At 49.2% G+C, this 11903-nt stretch overlaps 1 protein-coding gene across 3 annotated transcripts in view; it reads left to right on the top strand.

The window, feature by feature from the left end:
• Positions 1 to 7941: 7941 nt before the first annotated feature.
• VASH2 (vasohibin 2) overlaps positions 7942 to 11903 on the top strand; it is a 37381-nt gene continuing 33419 nt past the window's right edge. Inside the window, exon 1 of one of the 3 annotated variants that reach the window (XM_064648262.1) lies at positions 7942 to 8480. In XM_064648262.1, the coding sequence (XP_064504332.1) occupies positions 8172 to 8480 (309 nt within the window). In that variant the 5' untranslated portion in view covers positions 7942 to 8171. Of the gene's footprint in view, positions 8481 to 8629; positions 8748 to 11903 lie in introns of those variants that run through there. The other 2 variants (XM_064648263.1, XM_064648264.1) reach the window with 2 other exon arrangements.

Below are 11903 nucleotides of genomic sequence, written 5' to 3'. Positions count from 1 at the left end.
TTTTTTTATCAGATGCTCAGTCCTTCTTGAAGGAAAACACCAGAAGCCTCATCAGGTAAGTGGAAGATGTGAATCCACCCTGACTATGATTAGTCAGATAATCATTTCTGTAGTTGGGAGGAGGGCCTGTTTATCCAAAGCTAACAAGTGCTACCCTTTCCAGAAAGGGATGTGGTTTGTGTATGGATAAAATAGGCAGACGCTTAATAGTCCAGCTGCTTCCTGGGCTGAAAGCTCTCTTAGAAGCCTGCTGGATTTCCTTCTGGTAGTACTTCACAATGAGCTAACCTTATCTGACTATGTTCTAAATCAATATTTATAGCTTTATTAAACAACAACTTTCAGAAAATAAAACAATAATATCCTGAACTTTACAGAAAGGACTTCAGCAGGTATGTCACAGTAAAAAAAAAAAGGCTAAGTACTGGCAATGGTTAGGCATAATTATTGATTTGTGAGTAATTTGTGAGTAACTGGCTAATGTCTGCTTAACAGCAGGGATCAAAATTCAGCATCTAGGATGCTAATTTCCAGTGTTTTCTCAGTAAACTGTTTCTGCTTGTAATAATGCTGAGACCATCCAAAGGTTGTAAATAATATCTAAAGGGCATTGTCAGTATTGTGGCCTTGCGTTACAAGTTTCCAGAAACAGACACAAGACCCTACAAAAGCTATAAACTCCATGCAGATGGAAAAATCCCAGGGAAGTATTGAAGGCTTCAGTTTTGCTAGACTGCATTAGGCTGAACCAGAAAGTTCCGAATTTCTTTTCTCAGAATGGGGCAGTCCTGAGGTTTCTCGGATGCTGATCACTAGTTTGAATAAGGTAAAAGAGGGAGTGCAGAGGAGTGCAAAGTTAGTTATTTTTTTAGAAATCAAATTATCCAGCTTGTTACCAAGAGAAAAAGAACTTAAAATATAACAGCACAGTTTCTAAGGCTGTGCATGCTGCTTTCTCCATTAAATATTGGAAGGCAACTTGATTTCTTCAGAATAATTCATCAGCTGATTCTGAACAACCCTAGGGCCATTAGACAGAATGTACATCCTGTGCGGAATGAAGCAGCACTGTCCCGCTGGGGTGAGAATGACTCACCCGTGGATGATTAACTGTCTCTATGGGACTTGAATTTGTGTTATCTTCTGCTCCCAATGAACAACTGAAATTTCCTTAGGGCCCTAATGCTAAAAACCTGAAGTTCACTAAGAGGCCACTGCCTAAAGCCTAGATAGAAATCCCATGATTTTGCATCTTGTCACTGCTCCACAGAAGCTTCAAAAAAGTAGAAGAGTCTGCAAAGGCTCAGAAGCTTAACAAAGTTATCCAAACCAGGCTCTTGTTGCCAGGGGAGATGCAGAGGTCCCTTGGCTTTTGGGGAACAGAATGCCCCACGGTTTTCCTCTGACCTACTCCAACTGCTCAGGCTAGAACTGTAAGAATCTCATGAGGGTTGAAATATCTGTGTGCAGGAAGAGTACAGAGAGCATTATGGAGCCTCCTCCAAGTTTGCAGCTTGCATGATCACACAACATTCCCAGTTTTGATTCCAAAGTCAGAAAATGCTCTATAGGCTTGACTTTGCAAGTCAGTGCCGACAATGAGTATCATTTCTGTGATGGCAAATAATGAAGATGACTGAGAAAAAGTAATTTTGCTCCAGATTACTATGCTTCCTTTAAGAACTTTGTTTATAAAATGACCACAGGGTTTGAATTTTACTGTCACTTTCAAGTGCTTCTGCAGTGTTTTGATTACTCTTCAATCATGCTCTAAAAAGGGGGACTCTTAACCTGCGGAGCACTGTTTCCTAGGGATGCTTGAAGTGATGCTTCAGATCAAAAACTGTTTGATGAAATCATCAGCTGATGACACCTTGTTGTACCATAGTATTGAGAACATCACACATTTCTCTTTGCAGGTTTCACACAGCATCTAAATTCAAAGGCTGTTGTTTTTTGGGCTTGTGATATGTTCTACTGCTAGATTTAATAACTTTTTCAGTCCACTTCTCTTTCTTCCTAGAAAGAAAATGTGTTTGAGGAATTTTAATATGTAAGGGTGACATCTGGTCAGAGCGTTTCCTAACTAGCATCATACTGTTCATAGAGGGCACAGAGTATCCCATAACAGAACTAGATTGATTAATTTATTTCTGAACAGCACCAACAATTATGGTTCTAACCTTAAGCAGGTAGGGTTTTATTGCAGTACATTCCTCTCTCCATGCAGGCAGGGATGACTCAGGTCCTCACGTGGCAGTGGAGGTAAGTCCTGACTCTCACCTTTGGTGCCACCACTGGCAGCTCCCTTGTAACAAGGGCTGCAGCTGTGGATGATTGCTGAAAAATCTCATTTCTAGTAGCAGATTTTTTTCAGCCACCGCCTTTCTTTACTCCCTGCATTTTTATTATGCAGTTCCACTGAAAAAAAAAAAAAGTGATTGTGCTGGGTAGCTTACCCTCTGACTAAAGGTTAAAGAAGTAGTTGGTAAAAAGAAATGAATTGTTGATATTTATGGAAGGTTGCATTAGTGTTTCCTTGTTTGTATAAGCAGAGCTTGCTGGAGAGACCAAATCATGTGATATGCCATCAAAGTAAGACCTTCACAGCAATCTGTTTTGATGTAATTATTTTCCCAAGCTGTAATGTTTGAGACTGAAACTTTGCAATGAGACAAGGATTAAGGCAGGCTAGCAAAGGGACGCTGATGTTGTACCCCTCAGAAACAAGTTTCACTTGTATCTGGTGCTATCTGTTGTACACCAGAGTGAGGTGACTATAGTAATTATGGAAGAGGCTATTTCACTGTCAGCGAAGGATCAGTCAGGCCAAGTGGGACATGCTGACCTGCCAAGGGGGAGTGGAAAGTGAAAACTTGCAAACCAGTTTTGGGGGAAGCCTGATTTATAGGCTTTTCCTGACACTTTGATTTTTTTTTTTTTTTATCTTTATTAATACAAGAAAATCTTGCCTGTTGTATTAGTCTGAGGACAACTGGAGCCCAGTTAGATCCATCTAAAATAAACACTGTAACAATTTGTTGCAGTAGAATTACAGCAGGAGGTCCTGGACTTGCTTATGCAGAAATTGAAAGATGCCGCTGAAGTTCTTCCTTGGTTCAGCCAAACCAGCTGATGGCTATTTTTTCTGCTAAACCACTGTAAAATAAATAGTGTTAAGAGTTCCCAGAAAGGATTACTTTGGGGAAAGCTCCAAGGAAGCACACCCTCAAAGCATTCCTTTTGTAACTTGCTTTTTTTTTTTTTGTTTAAGTATGCCTCACATTTTTATTTTCCCAGTGATCACATGGAAGTTTTATGAATACATAAAGTTGTTCTTAGTGGTTACGCAAATCACTTCTGCAACCTTGCATCAACAGCCCTTCCCACATTACCATGGTTACATCCTTATCACAGTTTGACCTTGCATTTCATTACTAAAAATATCCCCTTCCAGTATAACGTCCAATTTAGGAAAAAGCCCCAAACAAACAAATTTTATTTTCCTTTTCAAGGATCAAATGAGGTCACTATGGTCTTTCCAGGAAACGGGCTCACGGTTGCATAGGAATAATGCAGTTCATTGACAGCAGGCAAACTTTCCTGACCTCTGTTTTTCTGCTTCCCCCTGCAAAACTAAAGCACCTTTGTACGATCAACCATTTCAGACTGCAGCTGCTCTTCTGGTTCCTAAGTTCAGAAAAAGCCATTAAGATCACTTGACCCAGCTTTAGCAGAACAGTGTGCCCACCCTGGGAACACTTTGTGAGGTACCCAGGCTTCAGGCTTTTGACCACTGCCAGCTGGAGGCACTGGGCATATTTCCTGCTCCACCAGTAACTGACCTGCTCTCGGGTACTGGTACAGGGACGTTCAGTGAGTGCAGAGCACTTCACTCCACTTTTGGTGACCTGGAAAACAACCCAGGTCCAGAACTGTAATGTTGTCATCTACCTGATGGAAAGAAAGCTTATGATTGGGTGCTGTAAGACCACTCCTTGACTATTGCTTCCCAGTCCTGGCTTGGACAGCAGAAGACTTAAACACCCTCTTCTTGCTCAAAAGAAATCTTCAGCTCTCCCTAGTGGGGCTGTAGCAATGTCAGTGGTGTCTCCTGCCCCTGTTGGGTGGACTGCTGGACCAGCTCCCCACTGCCTGCCTGCAGAGGCAGCAAAGAAAATGCACCAGGAGCAGATTTGTGGCATGGCTATGGCACTGAGAAGGGCACTGGTGTGGACTAGGACAGGGAGAATTGCCGTACGGCCTGGTCTGAAGGAGTCCAGAAGCCAGGCAGGGCAGGGTCAACTGCAATCTGCCAACCACCCCATCTTTAGCTGCAGTGCTGCTGCTGGTCTTCTTCCACTTCTGGGTTTGGTGTTTCCCTTATGTACCCTGGCAGCATAGAGTAGCATTCCCATTCACAGTGAGAAGTATTTTAACACAGGTGTGTTGATAGTGGAGTTGGGACAAGGCCTTACAAAGATCTTACGAAAGGCTGGAGCCGTACTGTCAGAAGACCAGCAGAGCAGGAACCCACTGAATTTCAAAGCAGAAAAGTGGGAGCATGGGCAGTGCAAGAGTCCTCACAGGTGCTGATCACACCGGTGGTCCATTCCCAGCCTGGCTGCAGCTCCCTGTTCTGAGGCTGGGTCAGGCTGGAGCTGCTGGCCAGACAAACCCTCTCCTGCTGGCTCCTAGCACAAGAAACGCTGTTTGGAAACAATGGGTAATAAAGGAAGTGTTTTCCCAAATAAGCCCAAATAAATACATCAGTGAACTGCCTCTGTCCATGAGGAACATCAGAGGGCAGTGAGGTTTTGCTACACGGCAGGGCTGAATCTGTTGCTGTGTGCAAGAAGATGCTGGGGAAGGGGCTAGTGGGACTCCTTGAGGGGGTTGGGGGGGTGACACTTTGGAGAAGTCTGCTTGGAAAAAATGTCAGTGCTAATATCACCTTGCTGCCATGGTACAATTAAGAGCTATTAATTTTCCCACAGTTGATTTTGTAATTGCACTGCAGGGCCTTTTGAATATTGCATTTAAATGAGTCTGCAATTGGAAATAATGAAGGTTAAAACCCTCTTACATGATTTTATGATCAAATTAGTTCCTTTGACCCAGAAAGCAGCTGTGGTAGCAACAAGCCCCACATCAGGAGAAAGACTGTAGGTTTGAGGTGTTGTTCAGAGCTAGCTTTAGAAAGGTACATCCGTACAAAGTGACCTCAAAGTCAAAAAGGTCTTGCTCTCCAGGATAGAAGCTGGGCAGGAATCTGGTGTGAGAGTAAGAGCTGTGAACAGAGTGGGGAGCAAAGTGTCTCTGATGAGAGTTACGGTATCAAAATTAGGTGATCCCATGAAGTGAAAGCCATTGGATGCTGGGGAAATGCTGCATATCTCACCCTGCTCTTACTCATCTTGAATATCTCTCTGTTTGTAACTAATACCAGGGAGGACTTCGGCTAATCCAGAGCAGCGTTCTTCTATTTTTATTCTTAATTTGTAGCTGGCAAGAGGGTTATTAAGATGTTCCCTTAGTTGTTGGGACTTGGGGATTCTACTTTTATCTCCTTAGGCTGTTGTTCCAAAGTTGCTGTTGGCTTCAGGACCTCAGCTAATTTCAGCCTTGCCTGTCCAGCCCACAGCTGGCCCTGGACACATCAAGTGACCTCTGGGAGTTCAGATTGTCCCTCTTCATCCTGAGCATCAAGGAGTTGGTAATAGTTTCTTTTTCTTTCAGTCTTGATTGGAAAGGGTCTGAGTGCTGCAAAGGGCTGCTATGGACAGAGCTGTGGTGTCCCAACCTCACCATACCCCTTTTTTGTCTGGCCAGGGAGAGTCCATCCCTCTGGCATGGAGCACGCCCTGACGTGGTAGATGCAGGAGGCTATGAACTGCAAAGCACGTAGCATCACTCTAAACTTCATCCTTTCAGGGTGAGTGTAGGAAAGCATGATCTGACAGCTCCTGGCTGCTCTGGGCAGTGAAGCAGCACCGAGTGAGGCTGTGACAGCATCACCATGGTTGCCTGTTCCAATAGTGAACAAGGCTCTGGGACATACGTGACTGCCAGCTTGTGTATCAGCATCCTCGGTGATGACATTCTGCTGTGTAATCCCAGCACTCCAGGCTCTGTCACACGCAATGTGCCCCTGGGCTGCTCACACATGGATGCCACCGCCTGCACAGTCCCATTAGTCCCAAGATCCAGGTCTGAATGATTTTCAAGCTTTCCCCTGGCTCTGCTCCAGTGAACTTACAGACTTCCTCAGCATTCCTTTCCTTACATTGCCTTTCCTGAGCCTCCCTTGGCTCCTCGAGAGCCCTCTCCTCCATGTCTGCAGCCATCTGCAGCCTCTCTGGGTCTCTGTGCTTCATCAACTCCCATCTGGAACTCATCTTGGTGCTCTCACATCTTGCTGATGTGCAGCTTCATCTGTGCTCTAGGAGGAGAGACTGTGCTTCCCCTGGGATTCTGCTTCAAAACCCAGTGGGGTGTGTGTGTGTGTGGATTGCCTCTGGCCATCACGGGGGCATATTTGCCCTCCAGTTGCAGTGTTTGCCTGACGATGAGGGAAACGCAGGACATAGTGGAGAAGGTGAAGGCTTCACAGCAGCTCTAAATCCACTCTGACCTTTCCTCCTGTCCCCCAGGTTGTGTTGCCACTTGCACACAGAGCCCCCACATTCAGCTCAAGGGGCTCCCTAGACCAAAATCTCCTGGGCTGAAAGCTGACACTTGGCAAGCCATGTGAGCTGGAGCTCTTAGTTTGCTTTAGCTGATGGAACAGCTTTTCTTGGGCCTCCCTTCCATTAAACCTCCTGATGAGATTCTGGCATATGACAGGGCCAGGGTACAGCAGGGAGGATTACTGGTAGGACTCACAGAGACATTGACTCCTGCGGAGAGTGATTAGCAACTCAGCCTACACTCCTGGCTACTGAGAGCCTTCAGGAAGCCGATTAGGGCACTGCAGAAATTTATTTATGTCTGGGAACTGAGGAGATCAGAGTGGCAGCAGTATTTGAGTTGCATGGGTAGGGGATGGGAGCAACATTTTTCAGACTGTTTGTTTCTGATGGGGAAGTCATCTCTAGCTCCAGAAGTTCCATTACATCGACACTTTTGTGCTTGATATAAAGAGCTGCAAAATACCCTCTGAGCATGGAGGGTCTAGCCATCAGGGAGCAGCCATCAGGGAGCAGCCAAGTGCTGGAGATGGCAGCAGCATCAGGGAGCTGTCTACCCGACCTGGGGCGCTCCTTTGCCCGCCGGGCACAAGAGCCCTGGTGCCTCCCTCGGGAGCGCTTTGCCTTTAGGCTGGGATCTCACTGCCACCACCTTAACACTCAGTCCTTAGCAATGGATTGTCCAGCTCTGTTGGGAAGAATGGAACAGCCCAGCTCTCTCTGATGAAGAGTTTGATCCTCAGGCTCCCGTCATGCAGTGTGGGCCGGGATGCACGGTTCGGCTCGGGCTTGGCTTGGCTTGGCTCTGCTTGGCGTGGCTGGGCTCAGCTCAGGCTCTGCTGGGTTGGGCTCGGGCTGGGCTGCGATGGGCTCGGCTGGGTTCTGCTGTGTTCGGCTAGGCTCAGCTCGGTTGTGTTCGGGCTCGGCCGGGCTCTGGTTTGGCTCGGCTGGGTTCGGTCTGCGGCTCGGCTCGGCTGGGCTCGGGCTCGGCTGGGCTCGGCTGGGCTCGGCTGGCTCGGGCTCGGCTGGGCTCGGGCTCGGCTGGGCTCGGGCTCGGCTGGGATCGGGCGATTCCTCCCAGGCCGCCCCGCCGGGCTCCCATGGCCCGCTCTGCCCGGCAGGGGGCGCCTCCCGCCGGCCCCCTCCGCCGGCCCCGCCCCGCTGGCCCCGCCCCTCTTTGTGTCGGCGGCCAATGGGGGCGCGCGGCGGGCGGCGGTCGCGCGGTCGCGCGCGGCATGGCGCGGGGCGCGGGGCGCGCCCCCAGCGCGGCCGGGGCCGGTACCGGGGGGAGCGGGGCCGGGACGGGGCGCCCGCGCTGCCGCCGCTGAGCAGGGGCCGCCCCGCGCGGCCCTGATATACACACATACATACATACATACATACATATATATATATATATTTATATAAAGAGGGACCGGGCGGCGGCGAGGCCGCGGGGCACCTCCCGGCAGCGGTCCCGGGCTCGGGCATGGCCGCGGGGCCATGACGGGCGCGGCGGGCGGCGGCGGCGGCCGCGGGAGCAGCCGCCGTGCGGCGGCCGGCAAGGAGGGGGGCCGGTCGCGGAGCGCCCAGCCGCGGGCGGCGGGCGGCGGCGGGAGCGGCAGCGGCGGGGGCTCGGAGGAGGAGGAGCAGGAGCAGCAGCGGGACGGCGGGTCGCTCTTCCTGGTGAACAAGAGCGGCTTCCCCATGGACGGGCAGACCTGGGAGCGGATGTGGGGGCACGTGGAGCGGGTGCATCCCGACGGCGGCGCCGTAGCCGCGGCCATCCGGAGCGCCGCCCGCCTGGCTCGGGTAAGGCGGAGCCCCCGCGTCCCCCTCGTGGGAAACGGGAGGGTGTCACAGAGCCCGAACCTCGAGGTCCCGCGGCTGGTAGCTCTGAGGTCGTCCAGGGGCTGGGGAGGCTCGAGGGCGGGTTGGGAGGGTGTGACAGCTCCTCCGAGAGCGTGCTCTCGGGGCTTCGAGGGGCAGCCAGGAGAGAGCTGGAGCGTCTGCGCTCCGAAAGCGTCCGGAACGGGCTGCGGGATGCTTAGGAGCTGGAGTTGGTATCTTGGGAAACGAGTAGGAAGAAAATGACTCTTTTTTATCCTGGGGAGGAAAAAGTAGAAAACAAGAGTTAAAAGGAACTGAACGAAGTGCTTTGTGCAGTTTAAATCACGTTTTTCTCAGCTCTTTGAAACACAGGCATTTTCTAAAACACAGCCTTGCGCCCGAACTGTAACAAGAAATTTAAAACTCAGGCATTTCATTTCCAGTACGTGGAAAGATTCCAAACGCTTTTGTCTTGTACGTTCCTCAGTACAAGCTCCAAACAGCTCTGCCTAACCCAAGTCTTTTTCCTCCAGCCAGGAAATGAAATGTTGGTATCTGCTGTTGTTCAAAGGCTTCTCACCACTGCGCCACATTACTGATCACAGTGTCTTTTACACTCTCTGCTTTGGCAGACTTTGAGCTTGATTCACTCCTCCCATCAAGCAGCATTAATCTGAGCTGACCACTGAAGTCGGGGTTGATTTGCGCCCCTCTGCATGCTAGGGTGAGATGGTCGGGCTGGTGCTGTCACAGTCCAGATTGTCAGAGAAGTTGAAAAGCGTATTGTATAGGGCTTTTCTGAGAAGGTGCTTGTCAAATAAGATGTAGGCTGAAAAAGCCTTTTATCTCTTCTGCGGTGTTTAGTTCAGTGTAAGTGCAAAAGGGGCAATCTCTTTCTCTCTGTTCTACTCTCCTTGTTCTGGAACCAGCCTTTGTTTGGATAGGGGAGTAGATTCAGCTGAAGAGTAGTCTGGTTGTATTGAGTTTGTTTGTGGTTCCTTAGTGTGATTAATCTTGTACTTGTGTAAGGGCTTGAGGTAGAACTGAAGGGGTCAGGGAGAGGGTAAAACTTGTTTCAGCAGCATGACCGTCTTACAGTAGTCTAGACAACCTGCAGATCTGTTTGGTGTTAAGGGATGGCAAAGCAATCCCTAGACTTAACTTCCATCCCTTACTTCCCAGCACTGGCCTGACTCTCTGTGGCATGTGTGCATGAAGTCGATTTGGACAAAAAATGTTTTGAAATCTGCTTGGCAGAATTGTTTGTTGTAGGTGATCAGTGGAGGGTGATTTAAGAGTTGTACTCCTCCAGTACTGTCTGGAAGGCAACTCCCTGTTGCAGTGATTAATTTTTTCAGGGACAGGAGGACTTGGTGACCCCTGTGACTAAGTAGCTCTTGCTGGCTAAGCCTGGAACCTCTGGGGTCAGAGGGCAGTTTGAGGACTACCTGGTCCTTCTTAGGGCCAACACAGATCAAGTGAGCAAATGAAGGTCAGGAGCATGGGGTTTTGCCACAAAGTGATAGTGGGTTGCTAAAGTGATGATGGTAATTTCTGGTTCAGAATAGAAATGTGAGGGGAGACTTGTTCCTTAAACAGTGGTACAGATTTTTTTAATTGACTTGTGCTGCTGGGTATGTGCCACCCCACAAAAGACCATGTACTGCTGATTGGGAGTGACAAGAGAAACTTGTGTCTGTGAGAAGATGATTTGTAATCTGCTTGCATTCATAGTTGGTTCAGGCTGAGTGAGTGGTGAGTGCAGCTGCTCCATTTCTGCATCTGATCTGTTCTTAATCCCTAGTGATGGGGAGAGTTTTCATCAAGAAGCTCCACTTGATTGCTCTAATCATCTTAGTATTAGTCTCAGCAATCATACACTCAGAGCAGTTAAGTAGCTTCTTACCGTATTGGTGAGGTTGTCCTTACTGGAACAAAAGCAAACTGCAGAGATGGAGAGCTGCATCTCTCTCAAGAGGCAGAATCCTCTCAAAAAGCTGGCTTGTCTGCAAGGAGGCCAGGTCTGGAACCTGAGGGATGTCCCACCTCTGACTGCTGGCTTGAGCTCTGAGAAGAGCTTATGGTTTGGAAGGACTGTGCAATGCTTTCCGTGTCCTGTGATCATGGAGATACTTGTAGATCTTAATGAATTAAACCTCTAACCAGCTTTGAGGGCTCTTGCCTGTCAGCTTCATTTGTGCTAGCTAACAATGTACTTGCAGGGTGAGCTTGTAGAAAATTACTTTATGGTCATTAAATGAGACAGTAGAATTGGGCAAGACCAGTTTCACACAGGATGTCTGTGGTGAACTGAGACTACAGCATTTCCAGCCATAGGATGATGGTGTCAGCTCTGCCACATGGTCTTGTGCTGCAGTGCCTTTACTGTCTCTGGATCTCTGGAGCTGCTATTGCTTGGAAATACTGATATAAGGTCAAGGCTTTTCATCTGCCTCGTCTCAGTTTCACTCGCTTCACAAATTCATGGTCTGTAGTGCTGTGTCTGCAGTTCCTCTTGACGTCCCTGATCTCCTGCTACAAATCTTCACCAGCGCCTTGCCACTGAGCTGGGATGCACACTGTTAGCTGGAAAGCTGCAGCCTCAACAGCAACAGTGCTGCACGTTCCTTTGCTTGTCGTGGTGTCCTACAGCCCTGACTTCTGCTCCATGCTGGGTGGGTGCCCAGTATTGGTGCTCCTGCAGCTGGGGCAGGAACTGGGGGGCAGGAAATGTGTTTTGTATAGGAGGAGTGGGAGTGGCAGGTGGCTGTCCTCTACCTGGCCTGGCTGGTGGCACAGTTTGTGTACTGCCTGGTTGCACTGGAGAGATGAGAGCAGTGCGATATCCTGTGTGGGCAAAGACTGATGGCTTCTCTGTCGTGTCCTGAGATCTGGAGGGACTTGGGACTCCTGGCTCAGCAGGCCTGCTGAGGTAACTTTAACAATCAAGTTATGTGTCAGCCATTGGGAAAACCGTGGTTCTCTTTACCAGATCATACCTTGGTGTCTGACATGATCATGCTCCTTGGATGATGTATCACCCACCTTGGAGATGGGGAGCACCTCACCTGGAGGTCCAAACCTGATCCCTATGGTAAGGGTGGCCACTCTGGATTGCAGGAAGGGCCACATCTGTTCACGCTGGTGTGATCCCTATGGCATCCTGGGTCCCACAGCTGTGTGAGGGCTGGAAAAAGGATGCTGTCTGTGCCTCTGCAGCAGCTGGGCCTCTCACTGACTGGGGCTCCCATTGTCTTGTTGTATTGTGTAAGTGCCAAACATGCACCTAAGAGCTTCTGTATCTTCAAAGAAAAGGAGTGTTTATACTGGAGCAGGCCAGCCCTGGGAAGGTGCGACAGCCCTGCTGTAATTCCCTTAATCAGCTCCTTGCTGCTCCTGAAACTC

The sequence above is a fragment of the Pseudopipra pipra genome, chromosome 3 (genome assembly GCF_036250125.1).
Source record: "Pseudopipra pipra isolate bDixPip1 chromosome 3, bDixPip1.hap1, whole genome shotgun sequence".
Classification (NCBI taxonomy): Eukaryota; Metazoa; Chordata; class Aves; order Passeriformes; family Pipridae; genus Pseudopipra; species Pseudopipra pipra.
The sequence above is the reverse complement of the archived record's forward strand: the minus strand, read 5'-3'. Positions and strand labels throughout refer to the sequence as shown.